General features: G+C 39.4%; 3 protein-coding genes across 3 annotated transcripts in view; 1 reads left to right on the top strand and 2 right to left on the bottom strand.

Annotated features, from left to right (window-relative positions):
• qin overlaps positions 1-15,717 on the bottom strand; it is a 63,974-nt gene extending 48,257 nt beyond the window's left edge. Inside the window, exons 1-3 of the mRNA XM_017157998.3 lie at positions 15,452-15,717; positions 14,070-14,677; positions 11,852-11,932 (exon numbers count right to left, since the gene is read on the bottom strand). Coding sequence (XP_017013487.2) covers positions 11,852-11,932; positions 14,070-14,677; positions 15,452-15,581 — 819 coding nt within the window. The 5' untranslated portion in view covers positions 15,582-15,717. The remainder of the gene's footprint in view (positions 1-11,851; positions 11,933-14,069; positions 14,678-15,451) is intronic.
• On the bottom strand, positions 2,354-3,796 carry Tssk (Testis-specific serine/threonine kinase). Its single transcript, XM_017158005.3, has 2 exons — positions 3,637-3,796; positions 2,354-3,576 (listed from the first exon to the last, which is right to left on the bottom strand). Exon 2 carries the CDS (start codon positions 3,523-3,525, stop codon positions 2,617-2,619), a length of 909 nt encoding a protein of 302 aa, XP_017013494.2. The 5' UTR covers positions 3,526-3,576; positions 3,637-3,796; the 3' UTR covers positions 2,354-2,616.
• Positions 3,736-11,836, top strand: LOC108068435 (transcription factor Zelda). Its single transcript, XM_044394103.1, has 8 exons — positions 3,736-3,742; positions 4,317-4,843; positions 5,396-5,952; positions 7,390-7,968; positions 9,527-10,281; positions 10,338-10,543; positions 10,903-11,045; positions 11,103-11,836. Exons 1-8 carry the CDS (start codon positions 3,736-3,738, stop codon positions 11,653-11,655), a joined length of 3,327 nt encoding a protein of 1,108 aa, XP_044250038.1. The 3' UTR covers positions 11,656-11,836.
• Positions 15,718-15,788: the final 71 nt, after the last annotated feature.

Consider the following 15,788-nt stretch of genomic DNA (forward strand, 5'->3'; position numbering starts at 1 on the left):
CATTTTTCAAAGGATTTATGCCACAGCCGGAAGTTGGAAGGCAGATCTAATAAGCCCCAGCTTCCAAGGGGATGGGGGCGGGAGGGACAAAGAACTGCCGGGGACAACAGCATAAATCTGACACGTTGCCCCAAAATTAATTCCATACGAGCCACTTGGGAGCGAGACTCTCGGCTGGAAATTGGCCACATCCACATTCACAGCCAGATGGCAGATGAGCCATCGCAAAACATTTTAGTGCCCCGCAGGCGGGATGCGGATGCAAGCACACAACACAGACAACTTATATTAATTAATGCAAAATTGCATTACGCATACGCACAGGTGTGCGGAGTGGAGGCTATGACTACCTGGCCAACACATGAAAAAGAGTCGTAAAATGAAAACTCTTTTGGACAATAAAGAAAACAACAAACTGGCAAGCGAACCAAGCTATGACATACTGAAAGATCAAATAAAGACGGTGCTCAAGTTAGGGATGGAAATATTTGAAGGTTTTAAATAGGAAAGTTTTTAAGTATTTAAATGAAATTAATAAATGCATTATTTATTACGATTTTTACTATAATATTAATATTATTATGGGTTTTTGTAAGTTTATCTATGATACTTCAAAAGTGCTTTATAAAAATTTGAAAAGTCAGCGTTGAAAGTAAATCTTACATTTTAAACTAGGCATTCAAAACCATCACTGCTGTGGGTGGAATCACTGTACAGTGCGCACTCTGCGCTTCCCATTTCTGGTGTCACACATGCAACAACAAGACCTTTCTTGCATCTAAGTTGCCACTTAAGCCCGGCCCGCTCTCCAATGCAAATTATCTGCCCCACAGCTCTGATTTGGCTCGAACTTTCGGACACTTATTGTGAGACTGCCGTCGTGGGGCCCGAGACTCCCAAAGTCTGCAGATTGCTGGTCGGCATGGCAACTTGCAACACATGCCGCACAGGACACGAATGCGAGGCCAGGCCAGGCCAAGCCAATCCAATCCAATCCAAACAGGCCTGGAATGGCGAAACGAGCAAATCACACAATTACTTATGTTCCACAGTGATTGGTCACATGGCACGGCTTAAACAAGACTAACCCAAAATTAATTCCCCCAAATTATAACACATTTTGATGAGTTCAGACAGACTGACAGCAGCGCTCCTTTCTAAAAACCATTCTTTGACATAATTAATCTGAAACGAATTCATGGTTGATCTATGGTTATTTATGGATCTACTTAGAGCTCAATGCTCGAATAGCGAAATAATTATACTCATTTATTACTCATTTTAATAAATTAAGACAGCTTGTTTAAGATGCTAAAAGACATTTGGCCTAATTTAGTATAATTTTATTATTTTAAGACAAGCTTTTGTGTTTAATCTTGCGAAATATAATGTAGGCTTTAAACTTAAACTTTTAAAGAGTTTAAGCCATATTTTGATTTACTATCGAGGCCATACAAAAACACCTTTACCATAAAGAGTTCTTACGCTGAATTCTTAAATATCTAATTTTGGAACTAAGCCGTAAAACTACTTTTAAACGGGTTCAATGACTTTAAATGTACATTTCAAATGCTCCTAAAAATAATTTTAAATAATTCAAATAAATTAAAGACTTTTGCTTTTACTTTAAACTAGGGTTCATAAAAGAGATTGAAAAAATATAGACAGTTTGCTATTCATCGATATTTAATTTGTGTTTTCCCTTCAAAACATCGATATTATCGAATCAATATTGTCAAAACATCGAAAATATCGATAATTTTCAAACTCTAATTCATAACTTTATATATTTTGATCCAGTTTTTGAATCTCTGTTGTTGCTCCATCCAAAAATTAGCGGCGCATCACTGGCTTCTTTCTTTTCACTGTCGTCAGGGGCTGTGTGTCTCCTCTCACGGAGTCTTTTTGTGCCTCTGCCGACTGCCACGGCTCACTAAACACGGCCAACAGAAGCGGAGAGTGTGGCCAACAATGCACACGATAAATAAACTGCTGTTGGCCATATGCAGTGGGGAAAGATGCAAGAAAAATTTGTTTGAAAATTTACCTAATGCTATTTTATAATAGTTTTTCTTTTACGGTTATGACAGCGCCGCCGCTTGGTTTCTGTGGTTAGGCTTCGTTGGGTCTGGGTCTCTGCTCTAACCAAGCCACTTAATTGTAAGGCCTGCATCGATTGCACAATATCGAATGGATTTAATAGAATTTTATGTCTTTTAATATAGTGAGGGAGCGACAAGGAAAGTTAAGTTAATTGGAGATCAGTTAGAAAAGTCTTTCAAAATAAAACAAATAACCTAAATTATTTCTTAGTTATTTCCTTCTTTTAATTAAGTTATAAGTCAGCATCACCTCCTCTAAAAAGCTTTTGACTATTTGGTTTTTTATTAATACCATACAAAATAAAAATGTAATTGATGGTGATGTGTTCCAGATATCGCTATCTTGAAAATACCAGTGAATTTCTGTGATGCCACTTCAATTTACACCTATCTGTGAAATCAACGCCGTGACGGGGATTTCGACTCTCAATTATTGCTGGTGGTTCCATCCTGTGGGCACGTAGGCATTTTGTCGGAACCACACGAAAATCGAGTCTGCCAGCCATTATACATTTTAGGGATTGGAGGACTGCGATTCCTCGACCGATCGCAACCAAGCGCAGTTAAGGATCTCGCGCAGATTCCAACGGGCATGTGCCTCCGGCTCCAAAAGCACCGAAACCGTAGCCTTGGCCTGGGCCGAAATCAATTCCTGCAGCTTGCGGCGGAAGGCAAACTTGCGATTTCGCTGATCCTCCAGCAACTTGGTCAAGTTGCTGTCATCGAACGGCATCTTGGCGTTCATCATGATGAACAGAATGACGCCCAGGGACCAGGCATCCGCCAGTTTCGGGTCATAGGGTCGTCCGCAGACGACTTCCGGTGCTGCATAGGCTGCCGATCCGCAGTACGTTTCCGACTTCATCTCCCGGCCATTATCGTCGCGACAATAGCGAGCGAATCCAAAGTCGGCCAGCTTGATGTTGAGCCGCTTGGAGAGCAGGACATTCTCGCACTTGAGATCCCGATGGGCAATGTCCTGGTTGTGCAGATACTTCAAGGCCTTGGACATCTGTAAGAACCAGATCTTCGACTGCTTCTCATCGATGGGACCCGACTTCTTGATGTGCGACAGCAAGTCCCCATTCTCCGCATAGCGCATAAAGATGAAGATCTTGGGACCGCGCTGCAGGATGCTATGGATTTGGATAATGTTGGTGTGATCGATCTTGGTGAGGATCTCCAGTTCGCGAGGAAAGAACTTGTTGACGAAATCGGTGGGGGCCTTCGCCTTATCGATGATCTTGCAGGCCAAATGAACACCGTGCCCGGCATCATCGGCATAACCGGCCGTTATGACCGTGGCATAGGATCCTTCGCCGATCTTGTGGCCCACATTGTAGCCCCGCTGGGCCAAGGCATCCACATCCGAGTTGCGTGTGCTTAACTGGCGACTCCCAGAGCTGGAGTTGTATTTGGACATGGCTGTAGAGTCCCCGGCGTGCGTGTAGTGTAAATTTCCAAGTGCTTCCAACTGCGCAGTTTGGTTGTGGGATCAGTGAATGGTTTTAATTTGTGTTGCGGACATATTTACCCTTAAGTTGGTTGATTTCACAAACTATAATTTTTTGCCACTTTGTGTATTTAGCTACTAAATTCAAATCCAGAAATTTTGACAAAACCTACAAACGTTATGAAGAGTGAGAGATGTATAAAAGATGTATTGGCAAAACCTGCTACGATGTGTGTGAATATGAACTTTGACCGAAACAGCACCGACTACTAGGGATTCGAAAATTTTGTGATTTAAAATCCAGCTTATATCTTTCGATATTTTGCATGTATTTTCCCATAAACAAAGCGGCTAAATTGCCACCAGGGCATTTTTTGTAAGGAAAAGCAAACATATATTATAAACAATAACATCTGCACCTTTTTTGCTAGCATAAGCAAATAGAAACTGAAGTTTGTGGGTAACATTTTCTTGAGATCAGAAAGCATAATTGCAATTTGCTAATGAATAAAGTTCTTAAGCAAAAAACAAACACAGAAGTAAATATTAAATAAATTAAGCTTAAATCCTAGTTTTTACGTAATTATTCGAATATTTAATGATTAAATATCCAGCATATATCTTTCGATATTTTGCATTTATTTTCCCATAAACAAAGCGGCTAAAATGCTAGCATAAGCAAATAGAAACTTAAGTTTGTGGGTACAATTTTTTTTACGCAATTACCTAAAGTTAATCTAATTAATTTTTCTCTATTACAGTCGCCAGCCTACTTCCCTTAAGCGAAGCCACTGGGTCTGCCCCCCAAACGCCTCAAATCATTAGAAATCCCCGTGGCAGCCACAACAACAGCGGCATCGGCGACTCAGAACTGAGTGCCTCGGAGCGGAGTCGACGACTGATACCCTACATGGCCTTCTATCTGCCCGCCCCCGAGTTGCCCATCAATCAGCAGTATGCTGCAACGAAGCACTCGTCATCGGCTGGTGGGGCACAGCTGCAGGCGCCGCCGCCAGGACCTGGAAGGATACCAGTGCCGGTGGCCTACATGCCGCAGCAGAAGCACCATGCCCACCACCACGGACCACCGCATCCGCCACCAGTTGCCACGCACTATCAGTCGGGAGCAGGCGAGGTGTACCACTCCTTGGCCATCGGGGGCCACCAGCATCAGCAGCATCCCCACGCGCCCCCACATCCGCCACCTGGTCATGTCAAGGAGCAGTCGGCGATCAGCGATTCTGGTGCCACTTTTATTGCCTACAAGCCATTGAACCCGACGCACAAGGCAAGTATTTGAATAAAAGTACCCTTGGTAGGAGTAAGTTCACTTGGGAACTCACTAAAAACTAATTTCTGTTTACATATTTTTTGTAATTTTTTTTCAAATAATATCAGTTGTAAAATTAAGCTTAAAATTTGCACTATCCCATTTTGTCGGATATCGGATACATTTTTTTACAACTAGATTAAATGTGTATAATTTTTTTCTGAGTTTTTGTAGCGATGAAGTCTTAAAGAGAATAAACTTAGTTAGGAACTTATTTTTAAACACTCTAAAATTTAAAAGGCATAAATAATTAGCATCTAAAAATTAAACTTAGTATTCATATAATTATGTTTTTTTATAAACAAAAATTGTATAGTGACAATTAAAAGATTTAAAAATTACGCCTCAAAGTTAATCTATTCCCCACTGAATTTCTTTAAACATAAAAAATTTTAAGGGTATTCAAAAAAGCTTTTGGATATTTTCCCGACCACTTTTTTATTACAATTGAATTCATAGATCATAAATAAGCATAAATAATCACGTAATTCATAATTTTCACGCACGCAGCACAAGACAGTGCAGCATTTTCCGCCGCTGCCGCCGTCGCCCAAGGAGCAACTACAGCATCCCCAGCAGCACCACCTCCTCCTGCACCATCAACACCAACAACCACAGCAATTTGAGATACTATCACCGGCTTTGGTGTCATCCCAGCCGCAGCGGCAGCGAGGCAAACAATCAAAAATCAATTTAACGCCATTTACAGCGCAGAACACATTGCCGGGACAGTTTATACCCATTATTTATACGCCAGTGAGCAGCGGCAAGCCGGGCTCCACCAATACCATAAATTACAATAACTTCCAAAGCAACCTGAAGCAGCAGCAGCCAGAAATTGTCTATAAAAATTCCCATCAAACACAAATCGTTACGGATTATGCAGCCGCTGGAGCTGTTGCCTCAGCCGAACAACCACAACAGCAGCCCTCATCATCGTCGTCATCGGACGAGGAGTTGGAAAAAGAAGAGAGGGAGGAGGAGCAGCAGCAGCAGGAGGACCATGTAGCCCAAGAGGAGGCGGTGGGGCAGCAACAACACCAACAGCAAGTGCAAAGCAATCCAAGGTAAGATTTTATTTGTCACATGTGAATCTTACAGCCGAAAGCTCAAATGTAAGTCAAGCTCTGATCTCATGGAATACCCAAACCATTCGCTTGGTAGGAAATTCTCACAGCCACGCCCACTTGTATATCGTGAGGTGCTGAGCTAGCAAATGCAATATAGCATGTAGAATTCAAATTAAAACCAGATTCATGTCATCGACACCTTGCCAAAAACTTCACATAAGCCACCAAAACCATCAATTTACAACACAACCCCTTGCTAACCTAAATAATTTAAAAGGGCCTTTAAAAACAAAGCACTAAGTTAAAAAAAAATAAAAATTAAACAGACAAAAACACTAGAGCTTGAAAAAATATCCACATTTTGCTATTTCTGTAAATTTAATTTGTGTTTTTCCTTTAAATTATCCATATTATCGAATCGATAATGTCAAAATATCGAAAATATCGATAATTTTGAAGTTTAAATAAACACATATTTAAAAAACCAAACTAAGCCAATTAATTTACACCAATTTGAGACTCGAAGATTTAACTAGGCAAGAAGCAACTGAAACTTTAAAATATTTCAATTTAAACCACATGCATTGAACGAAATCTGGTATTCCATTTGAGACGGATACTGTACAATGCAATGCCCTTGGGCAGAAAAATAATTGCATTAAATGCACCGGGCCCAATCCACTGCACTCCAATCTCTGACTCCGTCCGCTCTTCTCCAACTCTGAGCCGGGTCTTCCACTTCGTCACCATCTCTGAAACATTGCAGTGGTGACGTAAGATCCATGACGACAACGAGATTGCGTCTCCAATTGCCGTTCGATGTTCGGCAGGAGACACTGCCAATGGGCAAACGTGGGCTGAGAACCGACCTGGCCAGCATCTCATGTACCTCTCCACACGCTCTTGTAGTAATTGTCAAATTGCAAATTCATGTCATAAATAGCCAGCGGGCTCAGGTCAACAATCTGTCGTACAATATCGTTATCAGCGGAGGGATGGGAAATGGAAAAACACATTCAATCAGCGGGGATTTTTACAACCACCATACCGGTATTAAACATATGAATTTGGATTTTCTTATTTGTTATTGGATTTTAATTACTTAATGAAAGTCTCTTTTACTCTGGGTTACATCTTAAATATTGATTCAGAAAGTAAACCAAATCAAGAATTCAAAAGTAAAACATTTAAAGACTTTTAATAATCTCAAAAGTACATTTTTTTAAAGATAGATAGATAGAATATCTTGAGAAATTTGTTTTTTTCAATGATTAGTTTTAAATGACAGACAGCATTAAAAAATCCTGCCGCAAAAGTAGGATGATCTTGAAAAAACAAATTCCGAAATAAATTAAAATCAAAAACCCAGTACCCTCATGACATTTTTGCTTAGAACCGATACCATAACCGCTTTGCATGATAACCCTCCCACAGCATTGGCTACGCTTCCGTCTCGGTTCCCGATTCGAGCGCAGTTACCGCCACCACTTCCTCGAAAAACGCATTGGTAATTCATCAAAAATCGCCGACATACGGCCATGTGAGTAAATACGAAAGTTACTTCAACATGGCCCCGCCCACGACTAGCGTTGCCCATCATCCTCCTCATCAGCAGCATCCGCATATGACGCCGCAGGAGAAATATGTGCTTTACTTACAACAGCGCATGAAACACCAAAAACATCAGCAACATCAGCATCTGCAGCAGCAGCAGCATTACGACTTTTCACATCCGGTGGTGCCGGCGCAAAGCAATACACTGGCCGGCAGCCACCATCCACAACAACACACCCATCTGCATCCCCATCATCCCCAGACCAAGACCCATCACCCAAACAAGTACGACGACCTGTACGTAAGACCGGATGCGACTGCTGGCCAACAGGTGCTGCACATCCCGCTGCGCGCCCTCATGGCCCACGTCCAAGAGCAGTCGCACTCCCAGTCGCAATTGCAATCGGAGTCGCAGGCACAGCCGCCGCGGCTCGAGTTTGCCAAGGATGAGCCGCTTGGGTAAGTCATCCACTTGGGAGGAGATTAAAAGTTACTATGTGGAAGAATAAGTCTTTATATATATAAGAATAAGTCTTATATATTGGCCCATAAATGTGAGGATTCTAGCAAACATAAGGTCATAGTTGGTTATAAATAACTCAACAATTTAGCATTTCAACACACTTGTACTCGCTGAGAAGTGAACCTCGGACTTTCTGGGATTTGCAAATTTCTAAGACAAATTTCTTATACTTCTTGTAACAAGATGCCACAATGACTCTGTTTATAATCAAGATACGGACTAATGTCATTTCTACCATAAACATAAAGCTAACGAGGACGGAAGCTAACTTCGGCAAGCCGAAGTTTTAATACCCTTGCAGATTTTACGAATTAAAACTTGACTAGACTAGCAACATGAATTAATAAACAACAAAATATTTTATAATTGAAAAAATAAAATTTTAAAATTTTTCACCCTATTGTTCCTATGGGAGCTATAGGATATAGACGCCCGATCGGCACGCGCGTTTACCCTAATGAAGGTACGCACAAAAAAATACGATTTGGAAAGTTTCATGGGAATAGCTAATATTTTGCGCGAAATATCCTGAAAAACGTCAAATTTTGACCGATTTCACACTATTGTTCCTATGGGAGCTATAAGATATAGACGTCCGATCGGCACGCGCTTTTACCCTGATCAAGGTACGCACAAAAAAATACGATTTAGAAAGATTCATGCCAATAGCTCTTACACTGAGCGAAATATCTTCATTTTTGTGAAAGCTATATCCGATTGTTCCTATGGGAGCTATAGGATATAGATGTCCGATCGGGTCGGCTTTCAAACTTGATCTGCGTACACATGTTTTAGGACGACTGTGAAAGTTTCAAGGCGCTAGCTTTTAAACTGAGCTCGCAAACGGTATTGAAACAGACATACAGACGGACAGACGGACAGACGGACAGACGGACAGACGGACATGGCTATATCGACTCCCCTATTGATCCTGATCAAGAATATATATACTTTATGGGGTCGGAAACGTCTCCTTCACTGCGTTACAAACTTCTGACCAAAATTATAATACCCTCTGCAAGGGTATAAAAAGTTCTTAAATTTTAAAATAAAGTGTTAATTGTTATGACGTTGAAAATTTAACTATTTTTATTGAAATTTTAAGGATTGAAGATTGAAATATTTTTATTTTAATTTTAAGGAGTATTTCTCTTTGATTTTAAAGACTATAAGGTTTTGCATTATTATTTTAACAGTCCTTAAAATATTTTTCTAAGATTTTTAATTGGTTCATTTTTAGAAAATATAACGAAATAGCTTATCTCTCGAAATATAAATTATTTCAAAAACTAACATACAATTTTTTACAAAGTAGAACAAGATTTTAAAATAATTAGAAGAGGAAATGTCAGTCTTATTTCCTCATTGAAAAATCATAATTCGCATTGAAATACATCTGTTGTCATTGAAAGCCCTTGACCGCTGTAACCATTGTCTGACAGTCATAAAGTGCCTCAAAAGAGCTTCCCTATAATCGAATCATTTTTTCGTTAGTTCCCCAGCACCGCCGAAGTTTATTGAATATCTAATAGATGGGCCAAGGCAATCTCTGGACGAGGAGCAGCAGCATTCGCAGCATGAACGTCCCTCGGCCCATCAGCCACCGCAGCATGCTTACATCCTGGTGACCACAACAGCTCCACATATAGAGCATCAGCCGGCGCCACAAATGCATCCGGAAATTTCCACTCCACGACCACCGATTCTCTATAACCAACAGCCCACGCTTCGCTTGCAGCCAGTGCATAATTACAAGGCCACCAGGCGTCCCATTTACGTGACCACGCCCTCGCCAACGGTAGAGATTACGCCGAAATATGTTTACGTATCCGGCAAACCTCCGAGTGGCCAGAAGCCAGAGTTACCACATAGGGAACCCTCCACGGTAACGCCCATTAAGCTAAAACCCGTCTATCAATACGCCCACGAGCGACCGCCATTAACGCCAGTCCTTAGGCCAGAGGATGATGATCAGCTACCCGATATACGCACCTCATCGCTGGCCGAAATTCTTCATAAGCTTCAGGCCAGCAATCATCTGCCACAAACCTTAACACCTGACAATATCGACAACTCCATCAAAACATTGATTCGAATACTGCAAAACCTAAAGCAAACCCAAACCATTGTGGCCAATCCTCCGCAGCATCACGAGGAGCACAAGCCCAGTTCGCAGGACTACGATTACAATACGGGCAGCGAGGAGGAGCATCATTCCCAGTCAGAGGAGGCCAAACCCAAGGGTCCAAGTGGGTAGCTTTTAATTAAATAAAATGGCTTATTTAATTTTTTTAATTTTCAATAGATAAACATCCAGGACCAAGCACAGGAAGAGCTGGCATTGATTATCCCAACTATGCGGAGATCCCTCAAACAAGCTTTGAGTGCACCAAGCAACGATACAAGGGATTCTTCGGCGATCCAGAGACCAATTGCCAAGTATGGCACTATTGCGATCTCAATGGAGGAAAGGCTTCATTTCTCTGTCCCAATGGAACAATATTCAGTCAGGTAAAATAGAGATGATATGATTTGAACCAAGGTTTGGAAAATAACACACACTGTGAAAAACTTGTGTTATTAATTATTATTGGTTTCTCATTTGCCGTTCATGACAGTGAAATGTAATTTTCATTTGTGTTAAAAACACAGTGTGTAAAATACACGTCGTGTTAATAACACATTGGGTAAAAAACACAAGTGAGCTGTGTGTGCTAGCAATTATTTTTCACATTTTAACACTTTTGTATTTGACACACATGTCAACTATTTTGCTCACACTGTAAAATAAAATTGTTTATGTATATTTAACATGTGTGTCAATTTCCGAACCCTGATTTAAACAGCTCTATAAATGATATATTTTACAGATTGCTTTGACCTGCGACTGGTGGTTCAATGTCAAGTGTTCGACAACAGCACAGCTTTATGTGCTCAACGAGCGACTCTACAAGTACATCCTGCCCTTCAATCCCAAGTTCCCCGAGGACTATAATGGGCCCATTGTCGATAAGTAAGAAAATACAAAATCTCAAGCAGTTCTCGTTATTAAACATGCAATCTATTAAAGATACCTAGCCATGAAGTTCCAGGAAATGGAGGAAAAGATGCGTCAGGAGAAGCAACGCAAAGCGACTCAGCAGGCTGAAAAGCCTGCTGAAGCTCCATCCACACCTGCGATGCCCAAAAATCATAAACCTGAACCCAAACATGGTAGCGGAATTAATGCCCAGGTCTATGAGCAAAGCTCGGAGAGAAATCTGCTAATCGATGATGAAATAGATGATATATCGGAGCGTGGAACTTATGATACGTACGATCAAACAGCGCCCACAACTATAATGGCACCCACCAGCACCCAGGACACACAATCCTATGTCCTAAAGCCCATTGTAGTGTCATCCACTCCACAACCGAATCAAGAGATTGATTTCGAAGCTGAACCAACGGCTCCCGGAAGCAGCGAAGAGGAGGATAAACTACAAAGTTTGAGAGAAACAAAGGAAGCGGAGAAAAAAAGTCGGGAAACCACAAGAGTTAGCGTAGAAAAGCTGGAAGTAATCGAGATCAAAACCGATGGAAACACCGGACAACTGATGCCCATAAAGGATAGTAGCAAATGAGCATTCTGATGACAAAAATTATATAGCTTGCCATATTTGTAATGAGAAATTCGCCTGCGAGTTGGTTGTATAATCCCTAAATTATTCTTAGCGAGCAAGTACTGTAAATAGCTAGCTGTAAATGCAACTGTATACATACCTATAGCTATAGTGAAATAAAATCTGACTAGTAAGTAAAAAATATCTTAGCACTTACCTCCTGTCCATTTTGTATGTTGAGCAGAGCGGAGTTCAATGAATTCAAACACGTCGGAATCTCAGAGGCAAAACGTTGATTCTATGGGGAAAGGCCAATTAGTTTAGATGGGATAAAGCAATGTGATTTAGTCGGTATAACCGACCTCATTAGTCTAAATATTTCAGGTATCACTATGGACGGCAGTCCATGTAGTGACGAAGCGCACCAGGAGAGTGTGCGAAGGCGACTACTATATATACACGAAGAAATGAAAATCTACTGTGATGGTCCGATCATAATGAATAATACACCTATCGAAAGGTATTCCGAAAACTAACAGGATTGCATACCAAGACTTTAAGAAAATCAATTGGCTTGGGAGAGAGAGCGGTGAAAGTGAAAAAGTGAAAATTTCGAAATTTGGAGCTGTTGGGGCCGGTGGGGATAAATGCCCCCTCGCAATGTTTTAGTTGTATTCCTTTTGAAAATACCCGTCGAATGAGGGGTCATTTGTCAAAATCCGACTCTCCGTTCAAAAGTTATAGCCAAAATAAGATTTTCTTCTTCTTCCCAAAATGAAAATTTAATTCTGTTTGTCCACTTGTCCACTTGTCCACTTGTCCAAAATATGTTTTTTAAGTTCTGAAAATTTGATATGACGTTCATCACATCGATATAAAAAACTTTTGTTCTACCACTTTTGGAAAAACCCGCTAGTTTAGCGGGAAAACAGCTATAAGTAGCTAAAATTCGGAAGGCCGTAACTTCTATACTACTAAAGCTACAGGCTTGTGCTGCATCTCGTTTGAAAGGTATTTTTAAATGCTATAAACGCCTTCTATATGCAATTTGTGTAAATGTAATACTTAAAAAAATATGAACAAAAGACAATTTTTTAAAACTTTTTTTTTTAGCTTTTTTTTATTTTTCTCAAAAACGGCTCTAACGATTTTCTTTAAAACCTTAAACTGTATAGCCCTTGAGATTCCTTAAATTTTGGTATATAACACATTACTGTAAAAAGTCACGTTTAAAAGTTATTTTTATTCGAAAATAGCCACTTTTGCCAGCTCGAACAATTAACGCTCCCTGAGTATTGAATTTTGTGGGAGGGTATCCGAACTGTATTTTAGGGTCATGGAATCAGTAAATTTGCACTTAAGAGTTCCATATAGGAATCTTTTGTTCTACGACTTTTGGAAAAAGCCGCTACTTTAGCGGGAAAAAGCTAAAAATAGCTAAATTTCGTTAGTTTGGAAGTTCTACACTACTAAAGGTACAGACATGTACTATACCTCGTTTAAAAGGTATTTTGAAATACTTCAACGCCTTTTTAACTTAATTTGTTAAAATACAATAGTTTAAAAATTATGATTGACCAATTTAAATTTAAATGTATATATTAGCTCCTATGAGAGCAAATGTATACAAACAAAAACTTCTGATATCAAATAAAAACACCTCTTAACGAGGTAAAAAACTAGTGACGACCGCACCTTCAACATACAAAAGTTCTGATATCAACATTTGTGACGAAAAATTATTACACTCGTCATTAAATAGACTTTCTAATCTTTTCTAATTCGTCACGCTGCAATAGAAAATGCCTGTAAAGGGAAAAAGGCTGGAATAGTTTGCTAGGGCGGGCCGAATGAGAAAAGATTAGAAAGTCTATTTAATGACGAGTGTAATAATTTTTCGTCACAAATGTTGATATCAGAACTTTTGTATGTTGAAGGTGCGGTCGTCACTAGTTTTTTACCTCGTTAAGAGGTGTTTTTATTTGATTTGATTTAATGCATGAATATGATACAGTGTTAATAAACGGTTTATGTCGATTTCTTTTATTATTGTTTAAAATACTTTAAAGACAAATTTAGGATCAATAACAGTATCTTAGTAAACATCTTACTTTACTACACTTAAAAAAAAAAAAATTTTGAAAATCGCCTACGGATTTGCTTTACTGGCGATTTATATTTCTATATTTCTGGAACATTTCTTAAATTTAATAAATTTTGATTATTTGAAGAAAATTTTCTTTAAATTAAATTCAGGGCGATTCATTTTTTGAGTGTAAGATTCTGTAATTAAATTAGTTCTTGTTTAATAACAGAATACAAACTGAAATGGTCTTTAGACTAACACCTGCAATTTTATATCAAGGTAGAGAATAAGGTTTTATCAAGATTTTAATAGCTTAAATTTATATATTTTGATTAATGATTTTACTGACCTTCTGCAAGAGCGGCTGAGTGCGGTGATCCAGGTGAAAACTGGAGATGCAAGCGGGGCAGAAAGTCCGCTTACAGTTCTGGCAGTAGACGTTCCTTAGCATACGGTGCGTAAAGCAATCATTTTTACAAGGCAGTGTGAAGAATTGTTTGCCCACTCGTAATCCCTTTGTGGATGGAGTCTCCTGGGATTTTTGGAAGAGGTGCGACTTTAGGACGCGACTGTGGTTGTGAACCGCCTCGAAACAACGGCGACAATAGAAGGCGTTGCACTGTTTGCACTCCCCGTTGGCAATTGCAGTTCCACATTCGCTGCACTTTGAGGACAAGACAACATTTTCGCTGATCAAGCTAAGGCTCAGCGATTTATTTGCTGTTTCCGTGGCGAATCGTCGGAAATAACTGAGGCTGCTGGTTTCCCCCAGCACATGATAGTTCAGTTCGTAGTAGTCGCGCACATTGGCGGCGGATTTGCTGGCCGGATCCTTGACCTTGATCGTTGGAGAAGCTGGACTCTGGCACACGGCGCACTTCAGATCCTGGCGATTGCCCCACACGCAGCTCTCGCAGAGATTGTGGCCACATGGCAGCAGAAAGGGACGGTATCTCTCTGATGAATAAGAAAATATATAATTCCTTAATTGTGATGATATCACATCATTTTAGATTCTAAAATTTAGAATGAAAAATAACACAATTTTAAGTTCTATAAAAATTGGTTGAGCTCGTGAAACACGAGTAATTTTTTTTTTATTAAAAATATTAATAAAGTTGTCCAGTCAATTTTTGATAGCATTCAATGTATGTACAATTTACATACATATATACCCATGAATGTAAAATAAGTTCTGTTGTTTAGAAGAACACACCAAAGAGAACTTAAAAATTCATGGAGTAATATGAAACCCCGTTATAGGGGAATAGAGATGACAAGACAATCAGCATTTTTTGTTATACATATAAAAACAATAAAATTATGAAAAACTCACCTTAAATGGTACTACGTAAAAAGTGTTAAAAAAAAATAAACTTTTTTTTTATTATAGTCTTTTATTTTTTAAAAATTTAAATATACTTTTCTCACTTTTTAAAAAAATATTATTTATGACAAATATATTTGTTTAAGATATTTATGCCATAACAAGATGCTATTCAGGAAAATAAGTTTTATTTCTGAGGTTTTGGATTTGGATTTTTCTTGTTCACTTTTTAGATTTCAATCTGGCAACATTGTTTACAGTAGGGACGCCTCATTCACAAACACACGCTACATACATACATATACAAAACGAAAAGCGCCCAAGGAGTCTCAAATGTTCCTGAATTAGAAAAGCGATTGAAACTCCCTGAATTCCTCGAATTATACTTGAAACATTTTACTCACCTTGTCCTTCACTTTTATTGTATGAGTAGGTATAACATTTTGTACATTTGGGGCAGCGCAGAATATTCTGCAGGTTGGACGCCACAAATTTGCGATCAAAATGCTTTACACCGCTGTCGTCGGCAATCATTTTGATTAATCACTATATTTAATAAACTATATTTCTTTATTCTTTCTCCGTTTGGTTAAGGGATAATTGGGAAAAACGAATCTTTCCACCGCGAAACTTTGCAACAAGCAAGCCGGCGAACGAGAAGAGAAAGAGGAGAAAGAGAAACATCGATATAACCATGGAGGGATCAATGTTTCTAAAACTTTAAAAATTATCGATGTAAAA

The sequence above is a fragment of the Drosophila takahashii genome, chromosome 3R (genome assembly GCF_030179915.1).
Source record: "Drosophila takahashii strain IR98-3 E-12201 chromosome 3R, DtakHiC1v2, whole genome shotgun sequence".
In the NCBI taxonomy this organism is placed as follows: domain Eukaryota; kingdom Metazoa; phylum Arthropoda; class Insecta; order Diptera; family Drosophilidae; genus Drosophila; species Drosophila takahashii.